At 26.2% G+C, this 19,861-nt stretch overlaps 1 protein-coding gene across 1 annotated transcript; it reads right to left on the bottom strand.

Moving 5' to 3' along the window:
- Positions 1-444: 444 nt before the first annotated feature.
- On the bottom strand, positions 445-17,490 carry LOC129969155 (synaptophysin-like). Its single transcript, XM_056083586.1, has 6 exons — positions 17,287-17,490; positions 13,160-13,230; positions 11,587-11,702; positions 7,083-7,293; positions 3,586-3,777; positions 445-1,713 (listed from the first exon to the last, which is right to left on the bottom strand). Exons 2-6 carry the CDS (start codon positions 13,217-13,219, stop codon positions 1,534-1,536), a joined length of 759 nt encoding a protein of 252 aa, XP_055939561.1. The 5' UTR covers positions 13,220-13,230; positions 17,287-17,490; the 3' UTR covers positions 445-1,533.
- Between the last annotated feature and the right edge of the window lie 2,371 nt (positions 17,491-19,861).

The following is a 19,861-nucleotide window of genomic DNA, read 5'->3' as shown; positions in this document are numbered from 1 at the left end:
AGTAATTTATACATTTGTTTTCAAAAATTCAATTTTAGCACAAATTTAGGATTTTTTTCGATAAATCAAAATACAAAAATTATCAAATTAAAAAAAATAGTAGCAAAAACTTGTTTTCTTCTACATGATATAATATAAAAGTAATTATATTTGACGAACAGAAATATACAATCTTAGATAATAAATTGAATAAAATAAAAATTTCTAATATAAAAAATAAACTAATGAAAAAATTTTAAAATATTCTGAAACTTTCTAAAAACAACAGTAATTAATCAAGCAATGGAAAAAAATTATATATATAAAAATATATCAAACAACATAATAAATAATATATTAAAAATATAACATAAAAAATTATATATATATATATATAAATATAATAACATATTAATAACAACATAATAAAAAGTAAACTTCAATAATTAGTTTACTAGAAAAATGAATAACAAATTTGATAAATAAATAAATATACGAATTGACAAATTTTATGCACTAGATGTGTGTAATTGAAGCTTTCAAATACAAGCTGACATATTTTCAATTGACTAGATATAGAAGCAGCTGACATTAATGACTAAACATTCAGTTTGTTTTTCTATGACTATTGACTATTCATTGTATTATTTTAAAAAATAAAATTTTTCATCTGGAATTTATAATCTACAACTCATACATAATTTACATGTCATATGATAAAGCAAAGTTTCCATAGAAAAATTCAAATCTTTATTTTTTGTTTTTAAATGATGGATATTTAAACAAAACTATGAGGTATTTATAAAAATTTAGCTAGTCAGTTGTCAGATAACTAAAAATAAGATTTCCCTTGAATTGTTATGAAAATGAGCAATTCCTATAGATTACTCTCATTGATTTAAATGTCAAAGTACGTCCTTAATTTTTCAGATCAGTTTTGTATGATATACATGAAATAATTATTAAGATTGATTTTTTTAAAAATATAATCATTAACTAAAATAAAAATAAAATTTTGATGAATGATAATTTTCTGAATTATATCAACTACTTCTAGGTGGGTTCAGCAAAATGTTTTTTTTTCTCCACCACAAATGAAGATTCAATTTATTTTAAAGTTATCATTTTTCTAATTTCAAGAAAGTGAGAATATAAAAATATATGGTCACTAATATTAAGCAATGGATTCAAAAAATCAATATGCAACAGGAAATGATTGAAAAATAACAAAATTAAATATATAAATAAATAATTAAAACTTAACACATTTCATTTAACTTGCCAAACTCATAGTGGAAATAAAAAAAAGAATTTGTATAAAAACAAATAGTAAAAATTGCCTCTCTCAAACAGAATGACAATATAAGAAAGTACATTATAAATAGCTTAACAAAGAAAAAAAAAAGGATCACAGCAGTAATCATAATACCAAAAAAGCTAACAAAAAATGTTAAATTAAGTAGCCAAGAGAAAAAAAAATAATTATATAAAAAAAAATCTACACAGCAGGTGAACTGCTTTGGTGGATTACACAAGTCAAAAACTATTTCTCCTTTAGTACTCATACTGTCCTCCCATCTTGTTGCCAAGATCCTGATCTTGCATAGGTGGAGCTTGCTGCTGACCCATTTGAGGCAACATAGCTGGTGGTTGAATTTGTTGATGGAAACTTGTCTCCTTGTACACAAACCACAAGCTTGAAATCCAAAGCATGCAATTGGCAAATCCAAAAATCTGAAAAGCAACAATTATGAATCATATTTTTCCCTGTTGAGTTTGTTTAAATATGTTTTGGTAGAAATGTATTACTTATTCCAGAATAATAATGATAATTTTTTTAAAAAAAATCAATAGCTTTTTGTGCTTGTGCTTGTGCAAAATTTAACCCTTTCACGATGGGTGTGTCATGTATGCATCACCTACAAACGTCTTTCACTGGCAGGCATACCAATCATGCATTTCTGGAAATCAAACTCATGGGATGGTGATGTATATATGCATTTTAATCAAGAACAATTTTTAAATGCCACTAGATGGCTCCCTGTGTCTATTACTTTTGAAATAAGTATAGTTTTAGTATCCTGAGCTTCAGTTTGTTCATATTCAGCCGGAATTTGGTATTTCACTCATCAGCTGTCGCGGGAAGGGGGTAAGAATATTGTAAATAAACATAGCTGATTGTGTAACTTTCAACTTGATAGAATCATTCACACTACTGGTCTTTTTTAATTATTTCGGTATAACTGTAGCTAGTCTTTTTCAGTTTTACCTTGAGTTCCGTTGTATTTTGCTCACCTTTCAGATACATTTCGCATGCTTCTCTTTTTATTACGGAAAGCTTCTGTTTATTATAGCAAGAAAACATTATTTGCAGGGCCCGACTTAGACTAATTGGGGCTAGGGGCAAAAACTTCATTGGAGGACCCCCTCTGCTTCACTACTTCAATAATGAAGAACTGTGCATAGAACTTGACAAATTCTATTTGAATTGCGGGCCCCCTCTGATGTGGTGGACCGGGGCAACTGTCTTGTATGCCCCTGCCTTATTCAGGCTCTGGTTATTTGTCAAAGGAAGAATGTGCTCGTATTATAAATTAACTAATAATCTAAAAAAGTAGCAAAAATAACGATGTTGGGACTTTTTTTTTTTTTTTTTTTCAAAACTAGGCTTAGCGATGTAAAGCCCTGTCTAGTGGGATAATTGCATTCGTGTACCATCCCACCCTTGCGTGCATCTAGATTTGAGGCCTCCCATCCCAAAAGGGTTCAATTTGTTTAGATAAGTTTTGGTAGAAATTAATACCTTACTCTGAAATAATAATAATTTTTTTAAAAAAATTCAATAGCTCTTTTGTTCCTGTGTATGTGCAAAATTTAAAAGAAATATTAGAAAGCCAATAAATTTATATTAGAGGGTTTTCTAATATAATAGAAGACTAATAATAGAATCAAAAGTGGGTGAAGATATTTACATTAAACTTTTTATTTATAAAATAATTAATACCAATTATTAACAGTATCACTTATAGCATAACATGAATTTTAAGAGATGCCTCATAAAATGAATTAATATAAATTTTACTTATTATTTATAAAACTTTTAAGCCAACAGGAAAGAAATGAAATCCGTAATAACTTTGATGCCGCTTTCAGATTATAAATTTTAAAATGCAAAATATAGAAATCAAACAATAATACTTTATAAATGGACAAAATTCTGAAGTGATATGCAAACAATGTGGAAATAAATCAAAAGACTATACTGTATAATATTTTTTTTTAAGTAATAAGGATGTAGTGATGGTATCAATGAAAATATACTTATTTGATACAGCAATATAATTTAAAGTTATTCAAAAATAATCTTTAAAGTTTTTTTTTTAGTTTTTAATTAAAAAACCTTTTCTTATCAAGCATTTGCTACTCATGAAATAATTATGTGCTAAATTTGAGAACTCTAGATCCTAAAAACCTGCTCTGTAAAGCATTCTGAAGAACATTTTCATTTTACATGTCACAATTTACACAAAGCAAGCCAGCCTAAAAATATTTTCATGTTAAGAAAGCTGCAAAGAAAATTATTAAATAGACACATGAAATGCATACCAAGGAAACGTTTAGGGAGGCGAAGTTTCCGGGTGATATTGTACGGCAAGTCTGCACATCATCCATGCAAATATCAATATCATGGAAAAGATTAGAAGGATTGGTGTAGTATTTCACATCAGAGACACCTTGAGCCCAAGCGCATGATCCTGCAAACCAGAACACAGACAGAACTCCAGAACTCAAGAGATCCTGGAAAAAATATCAACTTTAAATAACACATACAAGTTTTAAAATGCATTTTTCTAATAAAATTATATTTCTAATAACATACATTTTTCTAATAACAATGAGATTATATCAAAAGTAGCTAAAAATAATAAAAAGCCCTGATTATGCAATAAAAAGTTCTGATATGCATTCTTAATATTTTTAAAGATTATAAAAAATTTCATGCCAAATATAACTAACATAAAGTGCATATACTTTCAAATAAATGCTTTATCAAACAATAAAAATATATAAATATAATACTTATTTTGTATGATAATAATATATAAATGTTCATTATTAGCTGCACTAGCACTGCTATATACTACTGGAATCTGAATTAACATTAATTAAATAAAATAATTTTTTTAATAGGATTAATGCAAATATACTATAATGCCATTCCAAAAAAATATTCAAAAAATTAATAATAATCTAATTTATTATTTATAATCAATGTAATTATTTATATTAACATCATTTATTACTTATAATGAATGCATGCTTTATTAAAATTGTTGAAAGATTTTGCTTATATTTCAAAATCTGACAAAAATGAAGCACAGCATTATCTTTAATATAAATCTATAATGTACATAGCTATTACCTTATCAATAAAGATCTTTTCAACCTACAACGTAGCAATTTCGCATGCTTTCAGAATCTCCTTAAATTTAATAGAAGATTGCTGCTTTTCTGAAACTGTTACCTTGTCCTCTCCTGACAAACTCTCTTGTCAAAAACTTCTTTTATGACACAGGATGCTTCTCCTGTTATTCTTATATTTGCACTTGCATGTGTTTGACAAACTTCTCCCTCATACCATAATAGGAAACCATAATGCTTACCATAAGTGATAAGGTTTTCTTTTATACTACAATTAACTATATATTTTACAGTTCCCCTTTGATATGAAATAAAAAACATTAACAAATACACGCTAAATCCAGACTGATGTCAATATAGGGAGGATATGGCATGTGATGCTGAAATGTCTCTTCGTCACTCATTTTGCGAAATATCGCTTGTTAAGGGAATCATTTTTTTTACATTTTACTTTCCTCATTATGAGAGATGACTCACTTATTTGTTTCTTCTTAGTATCAAAAAAGTTTCGATAATATATAATAAAGATTATTGAACTTAGATGATCATATCCATCTTTCTTAACTACATATCCATCTTTCTTAACTATTAGTATGAGCAAAATCATGAAAGGTAGAATAATTTAAAAAATATTTTATGTGTTTAACCAGAGAAGAAACAATTATCATAAGATCTTATATCTGGCAGTAATAACTTATAAAACTTTGTTTTTTATTTCATACACAAAAGATAAGAAAGGCATAATATTATCAAACATTTTGTGCCTTTAACATAATATGTCCTTTTTAAGCCATATATTTTCAGTCATACCCAAGAATGAAATATCATTTCTTATATATCATACTAATTCAGTTTTATAGAAAATCAAAAATGAATTTTTATTGAAATTATGATTTCAATATCACAATGAAATCACCAATTAGATGAAGAAAAATTAAAACAGATTAACTACTTACAGTAACTTATATCATCTATATTTTTGACATACTGGATATATTTGTCACTTATATAGTATACCCCTCCCTCATAAATTGAATGTAAATGCTAGGCCAATGCATTCTTAACATGCCTGTTTAAAGTATAAACATTAGTAAATAGTTTTCTTTTCAATACCATTATTAAAAAAAATTGGTAATATCAACTCCCACCATCTCTAATAAAAACATTCCTTTTATTCATTTAACAGACAAATAAACCACTACAATATTACATTTTAAAAATTCATTTTAAAAATTCTCTCTTTACATAAAGAAATTCTGTATTTCAGATTCTAAATATATTACAATACTAATCTTTAAATTTATTTTAAGATAACCTAGGAAATTAGCTAAAACAAAACAAAAAATTGTAATGAAGAATAAAATTTAAAAAAATAATCTTATTTGTTGAGAAACTTAAGACAGCAATTTAAGAAAAAACACGTCAGCTAATACATTTAAAGTCAATTACTTGGACATTATTTCTAAAAAGCATAAAATGAGTAAAACTTTAGTAAGGACAATAAAATAAGCAATACTGACTTTAAATATGAGGAAGGTATTGAAGGCATTTTTCTCAGAAAAGCTAAATAATCTAAGTTGATGAATAATAGGAAATGCTTAAAGATTAATCATCTATTGTGAAAAAGTCTACTTACTACACATATTGATATTAAAAAAATATTATTGCTGATTATTCAATAGTTAAATGAAATCAACATTTAATTAGCATAGCATTAAATGGTGATTAAAGTCATTAAATCACATAAATAATGCAGCGTTAATCAGCATTTAGTTTCTCATAAAAAAATAAATCCACCAGTCCCTCCACCTCATTCTTTATAGCTTACAAAATATGATTCAATTAATCAGTTATCAATTTTTTCAAAGCAAACAATTCACTGCATGAAGTAATAGCAGATTCTGGTGAGAAAAACTATTAATAGCATGTGCTACCTTTTATAAATAAAACAACAACAACATTAGTTAATCAAACTAAAGTTAATTGCATATATTCATTGATAGTTCTTAAAAAAATTCTATCTTATACAAATTTAGAAAATATTATTATCAAAGCTTACAAACATCCATTATAATAATAATGTAAAAGAACTAGGCAATTAAGAAGGCAGTTTTTTTTTAAAATTTTGATAAAATTCACAATTCCAATATAATTATTTTCATATCACATACAAGTGCAACAAAATTCTAAAAATTCAGTAAAAGCCAAACTCCTAATTTGCTTTGAAACTGCATACCACAAATGTAGAGAAATTCTCAAAAAATGCAAAAATACTTTTTCACTTCTGGAAACACTTATTTTATGAAAAAGCATTTAAATAAAGAAAAAATAACTTTTTAAGCAATAATATGTCAAAAGAAACTTGTCTAACGAAAATAAGACTTTATCTATGTACACGCAATTAATTTTTAAATGCCAAACTTTACTGTAAATAATGTTTGTTTACAATTCAGTAATCACAATAAAAAGCATCAAATAATATATTTAACAGAAAAGAAACACTCACAGCATATTATTTAAGTAAAATTCTTTCTTCTCTTCTTTTTATTTTTTTTCATTTCATGTTTTGAAAGATATACTTAAATTAATTTTAATTCAACACTCCATATTCTACTGCAATATATGATTATAAAATAAAATAAGAATGCAAACAAAGAAGAATCAGAATTTAATAATCTTACCACTACAGGTGTCATTGGATTGGTTGTATACAGGTGGTGCATGAACACATAGATAAAAATTATCCCAGGGGTATACATCAGTGTGAGAACTCCAGAAGCAACAAAGAATTCCGCATTACTGGAGAAGTCAAATGGGAATGTATATGTTTTAAATGCAATGTCAGAAGTATTTCCACACCTCTCAGGAACCCGAAGCTCAGTTTTTCCTAGCCTGAAAAACATTTTAAATTTTTGCAACACACATAAGGACAGAAGAAAAAAAAAAGTAACAAAAGAACAGAATTACTGAATGCATACTAAAAAATAACATAGTCTATTTTTAGATCAGTATCTATAAGATCTAGCATCAAAACTCCATAAAAATTGAAGAAATATGTTTCTTTTACAGTGAGGGAAATGTTACATAATTTAACCTCTTCTTCATCCGTAATGCGTCTAGCACGTTCAAGTGAAATTCCTGCAGGGCAGCCATAACGCATTTCAAGTTTTCTTCTACCGTTTAAAACGGCTTGTAAATGTTTACTCACTTGTGGTTTTATTTTTGTTAGTTCTAATGCAGTGAAAAACAAAGGAAAAGTAAAAATTTTCTCGGACAGGAGAGGACAGCAAAAGTGTTAAGTAGTTCAGATTAAGTTTTGTAGGGGACTTCAAGCGACACACACACACATGCATGCACATGTGAAGTGAGATTTTGCAGATACATGGTTGAACAGAAGAACTTTTGAAATTATAACTTCATTTATTTTACACATAGTCATTATCTGTACAAGGAACAAGCAATAATAAAATGTCTTTTTACATCATAATACAATAGAAAAGTGTCCGAATTTTTTCCCTTCAATGATTTTTCTGAGATTTTGATAAGGATCACTTTGTCACAGTCAATATAGAAAAGAAAAGTCCTCAATTTTCAAGGGCATATGAAAAAAATAATTAAATAAATAATGTGTATTGGATCAGGAAATAAGTGAACTTTTTAAAATGAATTTAACATGGGATAATTTTAAGATACAAATTAAGAAATTAATTACGTTTAAAATTAGATTTTAATAATATCATTATATATATGTAATGATATTTTAACTCTAATTTCAATTTAATTAATTTTCATAGTAACTTCATCTTAATTTAGCCCATAGTAACTTCATTCTAAAATATTCTCTTATTTCGTGATCCAATTCCACTGTCTCTACTTAATTAATTCAAGAGAAGCTGTGTTAAATTGTTGAATCAGCTAAACTCTAACTTTCCCACACTACGCGTGAAGAGATAACATACCGCTGATGAAGCAAATTCTTTTTTAAAATCTCCCTTTGTTTCCCCTACCTTCTCGGCGCCTGTAATGAAAATCCCTATCGAAATCTCATAATACATTAGCACTGTGAAGAAACGTTTTCCCTATCAAAATCATAGGTTATATAAGACCAGGGATAAAATGTCCGAGAGCTCTTCCCTCATTCCTTTCTGTGTCGTTCTGTGTGCTCGTCGCTTGTACATATGCTTGCTTCTTCAAAATGAAATAAAACGACGTCACGAAATTAAAAGTATCTTCATTGCCTTCAACTGCATCATGCTTCACCACAAATATATTACATATATATATATATATAGACAGAGTTTTCAATATTATGACAAACTGTAAGTAACACAAGGTGAACACAAGTAAAAAAATTACTTGTGTTCACCTTCAAGGCAATTGATTTCATAATTTTGCATATAAAAAAGAAATGAAAATTTGAATCTAAAAATTAAAAAAAAAATGTTTTTAAAAATTACATATTTTAATATATAATTCACCAGGACTATTGATTTACATATATAATTCACCAGGACTATTGATTTACAAGTAAGTCAGCCAAAAGCAAAAAGATATCTGCATGTGAATTTGAAAATAAAAAACATTATGAAGGATAATATTCTAACCTTTAAATAAAATTTCATTTTAATTTGAAAACATTCTAGCACACAGACTTCGCAAATCAAAAGAATGTCAGTATTAAACTAAACTATAAATTTTGAAAAAAAAAAAAAAAAAAAAAAACACTTGCAGAACTACTTGATAGTTGGCTATTTTGTATCTTTGATAAAATAGCCTTGATTTTAAGACAATTTTCATAGAATTTTAAAAAGTTCCCAAAAAGAGTTAAGAGTCAGGTGAATTAGTAGTAATTTGCAATCTTTTAAAATGATGCTATAACTTTCAAATAATCATGGAAAAAAATTGACCGGAATTAGATTATCACTAATCAGATTATACTATTTCTTTTCATATCAAATAAAAACTACAAAATATTAAAAGGATATATTGATAGGATGAATCAACAGCATTAAAAATCAGTTAATCTTTTGTAAATGTCACATTAATTAATTCTCCTTATTGTAATTTCACTTTAGTGATACTAAAAACTGCATTTCAATATGCAATTAATATTTTTTGCTGAACTATTTATTTAGCGTAATATTAAATACTGTGGGGAAAAGTATTATAACAGGGTAATTAAAAACTGGTAAAATATGAATGCAGAGGCCAGTTCCATTGAAACCATTAGGCCAGTTCACCACAAATCACAAAATTTGTTGTATATGATTTTTAGACACTACTTGTTTTCAATACAAAACTTGAAGGAAGATGGATTTTTTTTTTTTTTTGCAATATTTTTCTCTACACAAATATTTTGTAGATTCTAATAATAGAACTCATTGCAAGGTTTTTTTACCATAAAAAAAGTAAGAATTTTATTCAGTATTTGATATTTTAAAGTAAAATTGGAATTACCCACAATTCTTATAAGACATTTTATATAAAACAAATCATATTTCCAATTCAATATAATGCAGAAAGAAAACTAAATTATATGAATGATAGATGCTTTTTTCTGAAAATTTCTTGGAAACTTTTATTAGAATGAAATTACCAATGTACTTCTTAATCCATTTAATTCATACATTATTTAAATTTAATAAAAAATATATAGAAATTAATTATGAAATGTATAAAAATGTAGTTTTATATTAATTTATCATGACAGAATTGTTGGAATTATTTTGGATAATATTTTAAAAGTTTTTTTAATGATTTTTAATTACTAGAGAAATAAAAAAAATGACAGAAGAAATTAATTTTGTACTAAACTATTTCCAAATCGATTTACAAACAAAAATCCGATGTATAATTCAAAAATTATTTATACACACATAAAAAAGCATTGTTTATATGGAAGGACTTTTCCTGTAACTATATATAATTTATATATAAAACATGTAAAGGCTATTAAAACATGTTTATTATTTAGATTTTATATAAAGAATCAATTTAAATCTAAATTTCATTTAAAGATTTTAAGTCATCTAATTAAAGACAAAATAAACTAGCACAGAAAAAGAATGAACATTAAAATTGTTATTTGAATTACAAAATGCTATATATTTAGAATATGATTAAATTGATATAATAGATTTAAGGAATATGAATTACTGAGTTATGAAGAATATACTAAAAAATGAGTTATATTGTTTTAAAATGTGTCATCACTAAAACATAAATCACAAACAATAATCAAAACAGATAACAAATAATAGCAGAAAATTAAGGCATTTAACACCCCCCCCCATTTTAATCTTAATGAGAAATTAATACAAAATGCATTTAAAATTTATTGTGCAATAAATCTTTGAAATATTATTAAAAATTATTAAATCAAATCTTTTATACTATTCATAATTACTTTTTTATTATATTATTTTAGGTATTTGAAAGAGTATTCAAAAGTCTTAGTTTTTTTTCAGAAAAAAACACTTTTACTTTATTAACCCCTTGTCTGCCGAGGATAACTTGCGAGATCCCCAGTGCCACGTATATAGTTGCGAGACATATATATACACCAGGAGCAGTTAACACATTGACTTAGGGAGATATATATATATATATATACGCCCGTGGCAGGCAATGGTTTAATTATAAATCAACAATGCAACACAAATTTTTTGATTCAAAAAGAAATACAATTCTACATGGAATTAGGATTAAATTAATTTTCCTAATATCATTTTAAAAGCAATAATAAGCATATAATCATTCTAGAATCAGCATAAGGAAAAACTAAAGGTCATTATCTGCAGTTAATACACATGCATTCTATAATAAAAAAGATACACAACATTGTTAGAAATGTCAAATATATTTCGATAACATAGGAATATATGTGCATTAAATAATAAAGCAATAATACTGAGGTCTAAAAATCAATTATATCTGGAAAAATTCAAATGAGTGACCTACAATGAGATAAAATATTTATTGCATTTGCAGATATTATGAAGAATAAACATTTTACAGAAATGTTTGTTCTTCCATATATTATATTTCTAAATTTCTCTATTATTTTTTAATGAAAATAATACCATATCAATTTACATCAAAAATGAATAAAGGGTTCAGGGTATTATGTAAATAAAATAAAAGATTCATTTTAGAAGGATACTATAAATTAAGTATGCTGCTTACTTAAATGGATATCCAAATTTGTACTGCACTTCCTTCTCATAATCCTTGCATCTGATTTCCATCGTGGCAACAGTCTCAAAGCCAGCAGTAGTTGCAAATGCAAAAATAGACATCACCTAAAAAATCACATTTATACCATCTTGTATCATTTTGTGCAAAATAACATAGTTGAGTAATAAATAAGCCCATGCAACAATTTTTGGCTCTTAAAATGGATAAATATGTTCTAATGACATTGATATTTGAATAAACAATGGTAAATTTACTTAATAAACAGAAAATCAGTATTATTTATATTATTAGTTTATTACTAATAAAAATTAATATTACATTCTGTGTAAACTACAAAGTCACAGTAAAAATTCAGTACATTTTTTTATAAAATATATAAATAAATAAAAAGACAGTTTTTACATATAGTTACATTAAAAGATAAAGAAATGCAGCAATAAAAACACCAGTTAATTCTTAATCGAGGAGAATATCATAAACTCATCTCCAAAATCTAGTTAGAAATATAAGCAAGAGAATATTAGAATTAAATCTGAACATTTTGCGAACACAAGATTTTTGGTTAAGAAAACAAAGCAGGTTCCATTTCAATGCATAAAATTGCAGTATTTGTTAATTAATGGTGAAAGAGCCAAAATTCACCAAATGTTACACCAAACTAAATTGGTGTAACATTTGGTGAATTACAACCCTATGAGGACATTTCTAACAAACAAGAATCTCTTTACGCTGTTTCTATAAAGAACATGTCTAAAAACATTTTGTTTGGTTGATTATTTCTTTTTGTTTATGCCAACCCTTCACCTTTAATTAATAAGAACAAAATTGCAATATGCAAATAAACAAAATAATTTAATTTTTTATAATGATTGACAATTCATTGGTATTTAAGATAACAATATTTCATCATAATCTATATAATTCACAATTTCTCCAAACAAATTATGATAAATAGAGCGTAAATAAATGTACAGCAGAATATGCAAGCATATTTAATGTGGTTAATTAATTAATTTTTAAGATAAGCCTATATTAAGAGTATTTTCTTAATCAAGACTACACAAACTTGCAATTAACTTCTAAGAATAATCAGCTTTTCCAATGTCCATAACCATTTTAAAAGCCAGTTATTCAGGTTTATACAGATACCTTAAAATTATAGGAATTTTCTAATCAGAAATTTGATTAAATCCTAAAAAAATTTGTTTTGTTCTCTTTGAAAACTAATTTATAAGAATAAAGCTACAATATAAAAATAACTGAAAGGTTAGAAAGTTAAACAATTACTTTAAATTTCTGTACAATTTATCTTATTTCTTATAAGTTGTTTATATAAAAACCAGAGAAAAATATAAACTGTATTGAAAAGAGCAATTTATATATTTCTCTTTATTAGCTAATCAATCTGTAATGATCACGATTGTTTTCAGCATAAAATACTGGATATCATAATACGATAAGTATATATAAAACTAGTTTTATATTAAATCTAGTTCAAAGTAAATTTTATAAATAAATATGATATTATTATACTAGAAAGTAAAATTTAATTTTGACTTACTACTTGAATGATGCGTATGAACCCACGTGGTTCAATCAAAACTCTTAAGTTCAGATCCATATTAATGAAAGCTGTAATGAAATAATATAACAATTTTATTCCATACAACTGATATTTATGAGATAAATCACATTATTTAAAAACATATAGAAATTTTTTAAAAAATTATCAAAAGTATAAAATAATTTCAAATAAGTAAATACAAATAAAAATTTGAGAAAGTTTATCACACTGATATTAATGAAATTGTAACATTTTCCACATTAAAGATAAAATGAAAAAGAAATAAAATATTAAATTGTAATGGAAAATGGTTCATCATATCAGAAAGAAAGTAAAGTGATGATTTAAAATTTTAATAATGTAAAACAGAACAGAATTTTTCCAAGTGAGTGATTTAATTTTCTCTTTTAAATTTAAAAACTAGCCCCTTTTGGCAAACTACTATCTGTCTACTACAATATAGTATAATTTAGCCATGTCAATCAATTTTAATGACTTAAATCTTATGATAACAAAAGAAAATATTACTTTAAATTATATTTCTACAATAAACAGAGATTCTGAGCGAGTAGCTAAATTTCTAAAGTGGTTAAAATTAATAGGCTGAAGACACTATCATAAAGTTTTATTTTTAATATCTCTTAATAACAGAGGACAGTAAAGGATAGGCAACTTAGTCTAGGAAATGTATAATGAAATATTTTGTAAATTTCTTTCAAAATTGGACACTGGAAATAAAAGTGCTGATGATGCATATACAGATCATAAGCATCCATATGAAATAAAAATTGGATATATCAGAACAATGATCATTACTGGGATATTTTGACTTCTTCCATAGAGAATGTAAAGAAAAGTCTTCTTTGCAGCTTCAATCAATAATGAAAGGTGGTGGAAGACAGACAACTATTGACGATTAAAGGTCATGAGCACTTGTATGAGGTACAAATTTTCAAAATCAGTACAGTCGTTGTGGCTGGGAAACTCGGTCACAGGGAGAAAGAATGTACAATAAAATTATATTTTTGAGAATTTTCTCAAAGATAGGAATTGGAGATAGGTAACCATTGATGACTTATCTAAGGGTCATGACCTTTAAAATAAAATGAATGGTAATTTGAATAAAGTGGAATTTTGAAATAAAAGATGAAATCAGTACAAAGGATGGGGCTAGTGAATTCAGTTATAGTTTTTTTTATAATAGTATTTTTGAGATTTCTCTCAAACACAGAGAATGACAGAGGACTGAAGATTATTATTGAATATTTAGAGGTCATGAATTTTCATATAAACTAAAAATTAATGGAATTGGAGCTGGAAGACCGATTTTTTGACTTTGCTAATTATTTTAAATATATAGATAAGGAAGTTCAATTTTCAAGAGATGTTTTATTTTCAACATTATTGCGATAATATTTAGCAACAACTGTGATGATGATCGTCAATTATAAACAGGATGGTGGGTGCTGGTATAAACAACTTAAAATTCTAAGGTAGAAGGTAGATGATAAAATGTATAAATTTAGCTACAAAATGATAAATTTTGGTTGCTCTTTACGAAATTGTTACTGAAAAACATCGATTTTTCAATATTTCTGTTTCAGGCAATATAGATAAAACAAAAATTTGCTCTTCTCGCAAAATGTGTCCTTCCTCCTTACACAGAATGTAAACTACTGCCATATAGTTGTGGATCATGAATTAAAAAAAAAAAAATAAAGACACAAAAGGTATTTTTAAATGAGTACTTATCTTCTATGAAGACAAAATTTGCATTTAAAGTCAAATGTTAAATTTTCTACAAATTAAAAATGTTAAATAAACAGAATTGCCTCTTTATGACTTATGAATGGTAACATAGGAAGGTTGGTTGCAAAATATGTGTTAAACATAGTTGCAAAATGAGGAAATCTTTAAATAATAAGCAAAAAGCATTTAAATTAAATGAAAAATAAATAAATAGTTTTAGAAGGGGGATGAAGCATTTGGAAGATCAACAGTATCTGATTTTCAGTACACTTAGGGTCAGTTTTTTTTTTTTTTTTTTTTTTTTGGCAGTTTCCAACAAATACAGCAAGATATCATCTTCCCCTTATTTATTGCATTATATGATTTAATATAAGAATTCTAGATATTTTGAACTGTAGAAAGAAACAACTAAACATGTTAGCACAAATTTATGGAATAACAATAGTGGAATGTAATAATCCGCATCCAAACTATAACAAGAGCTTGCAATCAACAAAAAAAAAAAAAAAAAAAAAACATTATTTTAGATTTTATAATATCATTGACATTTCAAGAAGAGAAAGTTGACACACAATAAAAAATTAAGATAAAATAATCTCTGAAATAATTGAGTTCTTCGTCTTTCCCTCCAAATAAATGAGACACCTTAGCAAATTTCAGAAGTAAGCTTGAATAAAAGTTAAAATTTCATCGAAGAATAATCCACCAAATAAAATATTTGGATAGATGTTTAGGGTAATAAAATTATCCTGAATATTTAAGGAGTAAAAAAAATAAAACATGAAAAAAATTCCAATGTAAAAAAAAAAAGTGCTATTTTATTTAAAATTATTTCATTTTTGGTAGTAAAAATATCAAGGATTGTAGAACTATACTTTTAACTTTAATTATATATCTATTAAATAAGCTTCTACACATTCATTTAGTAATAAAAATGCAGTATCATAATATTATAACCATAACTAAAAATTCTCTAGGGTTAGCTATTTTTCAGCTTCATTTCTATACTCTTACTACATTACTGATTTAAAAAAATAATTAATTATTGATATAAATTAAGTATTCTATATAATACATATTAGAAAGAATATTTCTATGACTGGAGTATGAAAAATGGATAATGTATAAATCTAAGGTTACATTTTCCATGATAACCGAAATTTTAAAAGCTAGTGGAAAATTCTTGAAAGAATATATTCTCTAACAGAAACAATTGCAGAACTTTTAAAACGATAAAAATTTACAGAGATTTTTCTATTCCTTCGGTACATTCAAGCTCTTTAATACAGAATGATTACAAAATGTTTCTAAATTTCAAATAAGAAAATATTTTGTAAGCATTGTAAAAAAATAATGTTATTTTCTCTGAATTTGTTATATTTTTCATTTTTAATATATTTTTGTTAATACAATAATGTTATATTTTTCATTTTTTTTCTGCATATCTACGAGAAATGAAATTTTAATTTGTTCAAAGCGCTAGAAATTTCTTCTGTTAAGAGAATTTTTAAAAATTTAAAGTAAAATAATCATTTTGGTCCCTACTACAAAAATACTGATACAATATGCTGATGGTTTTTATGCATAGATATTATAGAAGATTAACATCACATTAAACATTTTTAATAAATTTGTTTATAAGATTTAAAATTCTACTTTATAGATAATATTTTTCAATGGTTTTTAATAACACAAATAAAAAAAAAAACGAAAATATTTATGCGATAAAAAATTGGAATTAAAAAAAAATCTCCATCTGAAATTGATTAAAAATCATACTAGAAAACTTTCAGGAGCCCTTTTTCTTCCACAAAAAGAATATCTTTCCACATAATCCACATAACTTTTATTAAATAAAATTCTTCAGCTTCAAAAACTAATATGTCTGCTTCCTTAACACACTTGACGCTCTTTGTTCAAACATGAATTTTTTTTTCTTTCGAATACCAATTCTACATTTTAAGGGCATATAACATTCCATTTCTACTGTTGCTTTAAAATATTCATAAACTTGAAGCATATTCAACGCATTTTTAAACATATATTCATAATAAATATTACAGGGAACCTAAACACAAACATTAGATGTTAAAAAATAAACCTTTAGTGAAAGTCATCTTATCAATACTGTTTTGTCTCTTTAATAAAGAAATCAAATAATTACAGTTCAAAATAAAAACGAAACCGAAACTATTGTATAAATTATTTTAAAAGACCAGAAGCCTTAAAATAAACTATTCAAATATAAAAAATTAAGATAACAAAATTTTCTTTAGAATAGCCTTAGGATCAAATAAAATTCCATTTTGAAGCTAAAAAAATCACTTTTCTTAAAGATCAATGTGAATGATCGAAAAGAATCAAAATATACGTACATTACACAAGAGACCTTTAGTTTGTTTCGGTTTCAACAATCTTATATATTAAAAATGGATATAGTTAGTTAATTTGATTCTATTATTTCTCTTGTTGGTAATTTGATTCTATTATTTCTCTTAGTGGTATAATATAAAGAATTTCATAGCTCTGTAAACACTGGCACCATAGCAATACTGAAGGAAAACGACCTACTTGCGGTACCTTCATTCACCGATCGATATCTCTTAGTTGCCACCATGAAATATTAAATTCGTTGAAAATAGTAAGGAAAAATTTTCCACTTTCGTTTTAATAATTGACAAAATGTGGAAGTACTTGTTTTATTTTTAAAAAATTTCAGACAAAACCAATACATATAACTATATAATTTGGAATGAGAATTGAAGCATCTGATGAGATATAAGATGATTGTAAATAAATGACTCTCTACAAAATCTTTTGGTTGAAAACGATTATTTCTGTGAGATTACAGAACTAGCGCTGCAGCAGTATTTCTCATTTTTCTTCTGCATTGACGCAACATTATATTATTTATTTACGTTTTATTATACTTTTAAATGGCATTACAGCTTGTTTTGGATTTTATTATTATCATAACATTTTTCAATTAAAAATACATATATTTACGCTTTAGTTTAAATTTCATTTGACAGTTGACACATAGGCAAGAAGCAAGAAAGATTCTGCATTCCTTCTAGACTTCGTCGTTGTATACAGCTTCTCTTATATATCGCAAACAAAGAACGAATGTTTAGTACCTGTAGGTTTTTCTTATTCCCAAGCTCAGGGAGTATCGAATTTGCATCATCTGGGTTCTAAATAAGTCGAAACTTAACTAACTAGGCCACATATTGCTGAATTGCAAGAAATAATGTGGGTTCACGTTTCGATTTATTGTATAAAAATAGAAATGAAAAAAGAATAAATAAACAAAATGCAAAATATTTTTTTTAAAATTAAAAATGCGATAAAAGAAAAAAAAGAAAGAAAAAGAAAAACCATTGGAATCATTAATTTCCATCTAAGATGTAATAGATGATATTTATGATAAGATCTTATCAGTAATTGTGGCTTTAAATAAGAATATTTTATCTGTAGTTGCAATATAGAATATAAATGCTTAAGAAGCATAAAAATGTGAACACAATTTATTTTTCTATCTATCTAAATAAATAAATAAATAACTTTTTAAAATTTCACTTAAAATGGATCTGTATAAAAGGCACTCCATTGGATTTTCCCTTTAAATAAATTTCCGAAAAAGTGAATAAAACTGCAAATGTTTTCTTTATCAGTAATAAAACTTTTATTAAATGTGATATTTTTAATAGAAAAATGTTTTTTATTTCAATGATTTTTTTATTCATGTAATATTATTCTGGCTGTGTAGAAATTGCAAAATGTATAATTCATAGTTTTAGTCTTCTCATAATATTTTACTCTTTTCCTTGTCATTACAAATCATTTGATAATCAAAAAATTAAAAATTGTCAAACTTAAATCGAAAAAGCTCCTTCGACATAAGCTTGTCCACGCTACAGTTCAAAATCGATTCAATCGAATCTAGAAAGCGTTTTGTATGATTTACGAAATGGCACGTAAATAAAATGGTTGAGTTTCAGTTTCTACACTTTAATAAAGTTGCAATTAGTAGCTCACCCTTACACACAAAGAAAGTCAGAATTTGGCATTCTGCCAACCATTCTCCTTTTGTATTTCCTCCATTTGTAATGAGTTCAGGGGGGGGGGAAAGCCTTGCATTTCATTTAAGTATGTTTCAGAGGGCAGAAAGCATGCCTTCTGAAGCATAATTATTAATCAATTTACTGAATCTAAACCCCCAGAACAGCTTACGTTTAAAATCCTTTGGTCAGTAATAGCACTATCAAAATGAGAGTGGGTGAAAATCACTTCTGAAAATCTTGTCCTTGTTTTCATGTTTTTTTTTTTTTTTAAATCTTATATTCCACTACATTTTACCATTCCCTGACTCAAAATGTTAAAATGAGCAATTAAGTATTCGTAATTTACTATTTGGTACTAACTGTGTCTTTGGTGAAATGACTTCCTCAAAATGATGGCCAAATAAAAAATAAAAAAAAAGTCATCGTTAAGGTTTTTTTAATATTCTTTTTCGTTATGTTTTAAAGCATCAGGGAGATATTTTGGGACATATTTCATACTTTTGAATCGTAATCTGATAAGGAAGAGAAAGCCTCAGCCGATATTTCTTTTCCAAACTGCTACGGCTTACCCAAAGGTGACGCTAATAGGGTGCCCCTCCCCTCCTTCTGAGATTCTCTGTTCCCAGTCAGGACAAAAAAAAAAAAAAAAAAAAAATTGTAGGCTAAAATTTTATACAAAAGAAATTTTCACATTTTCCCTCTCCATTGGCAACTGTTTCATCAGACAGGTGCACTTGAAAAGCAAAGTCCTGGACACTGTTTAGTTATTAAAGTCTTTGGTACACAAGCATTTTTGAAGACAGAATACATATCCTTGCTTTGGCCGATTATACTATAGCAAATCACAAAATCTGAAAATCGAGTTGAAGGATATGAATCATGCTTT

Source organism: Argiope bruennichi, chromosome 5, assembly GCF_947563725.1.
Source record: "Argiope bruennichi chromosome 5, qqArgBrue1.1, whole genome shotgun sequence".
NCBI classification, from domain to species: domain Eukaryota; kingdom Metazoa; phylum Arthropoda; class Arachnida; order Araneae; family Araneidae; genus Argiope; species Argiope bruennichi.
The sequence above is the reverse complement of the archived record's forward strand: the minus strand, read 5'-3'. Positions and strand labels throughout refer to the sequence as shown.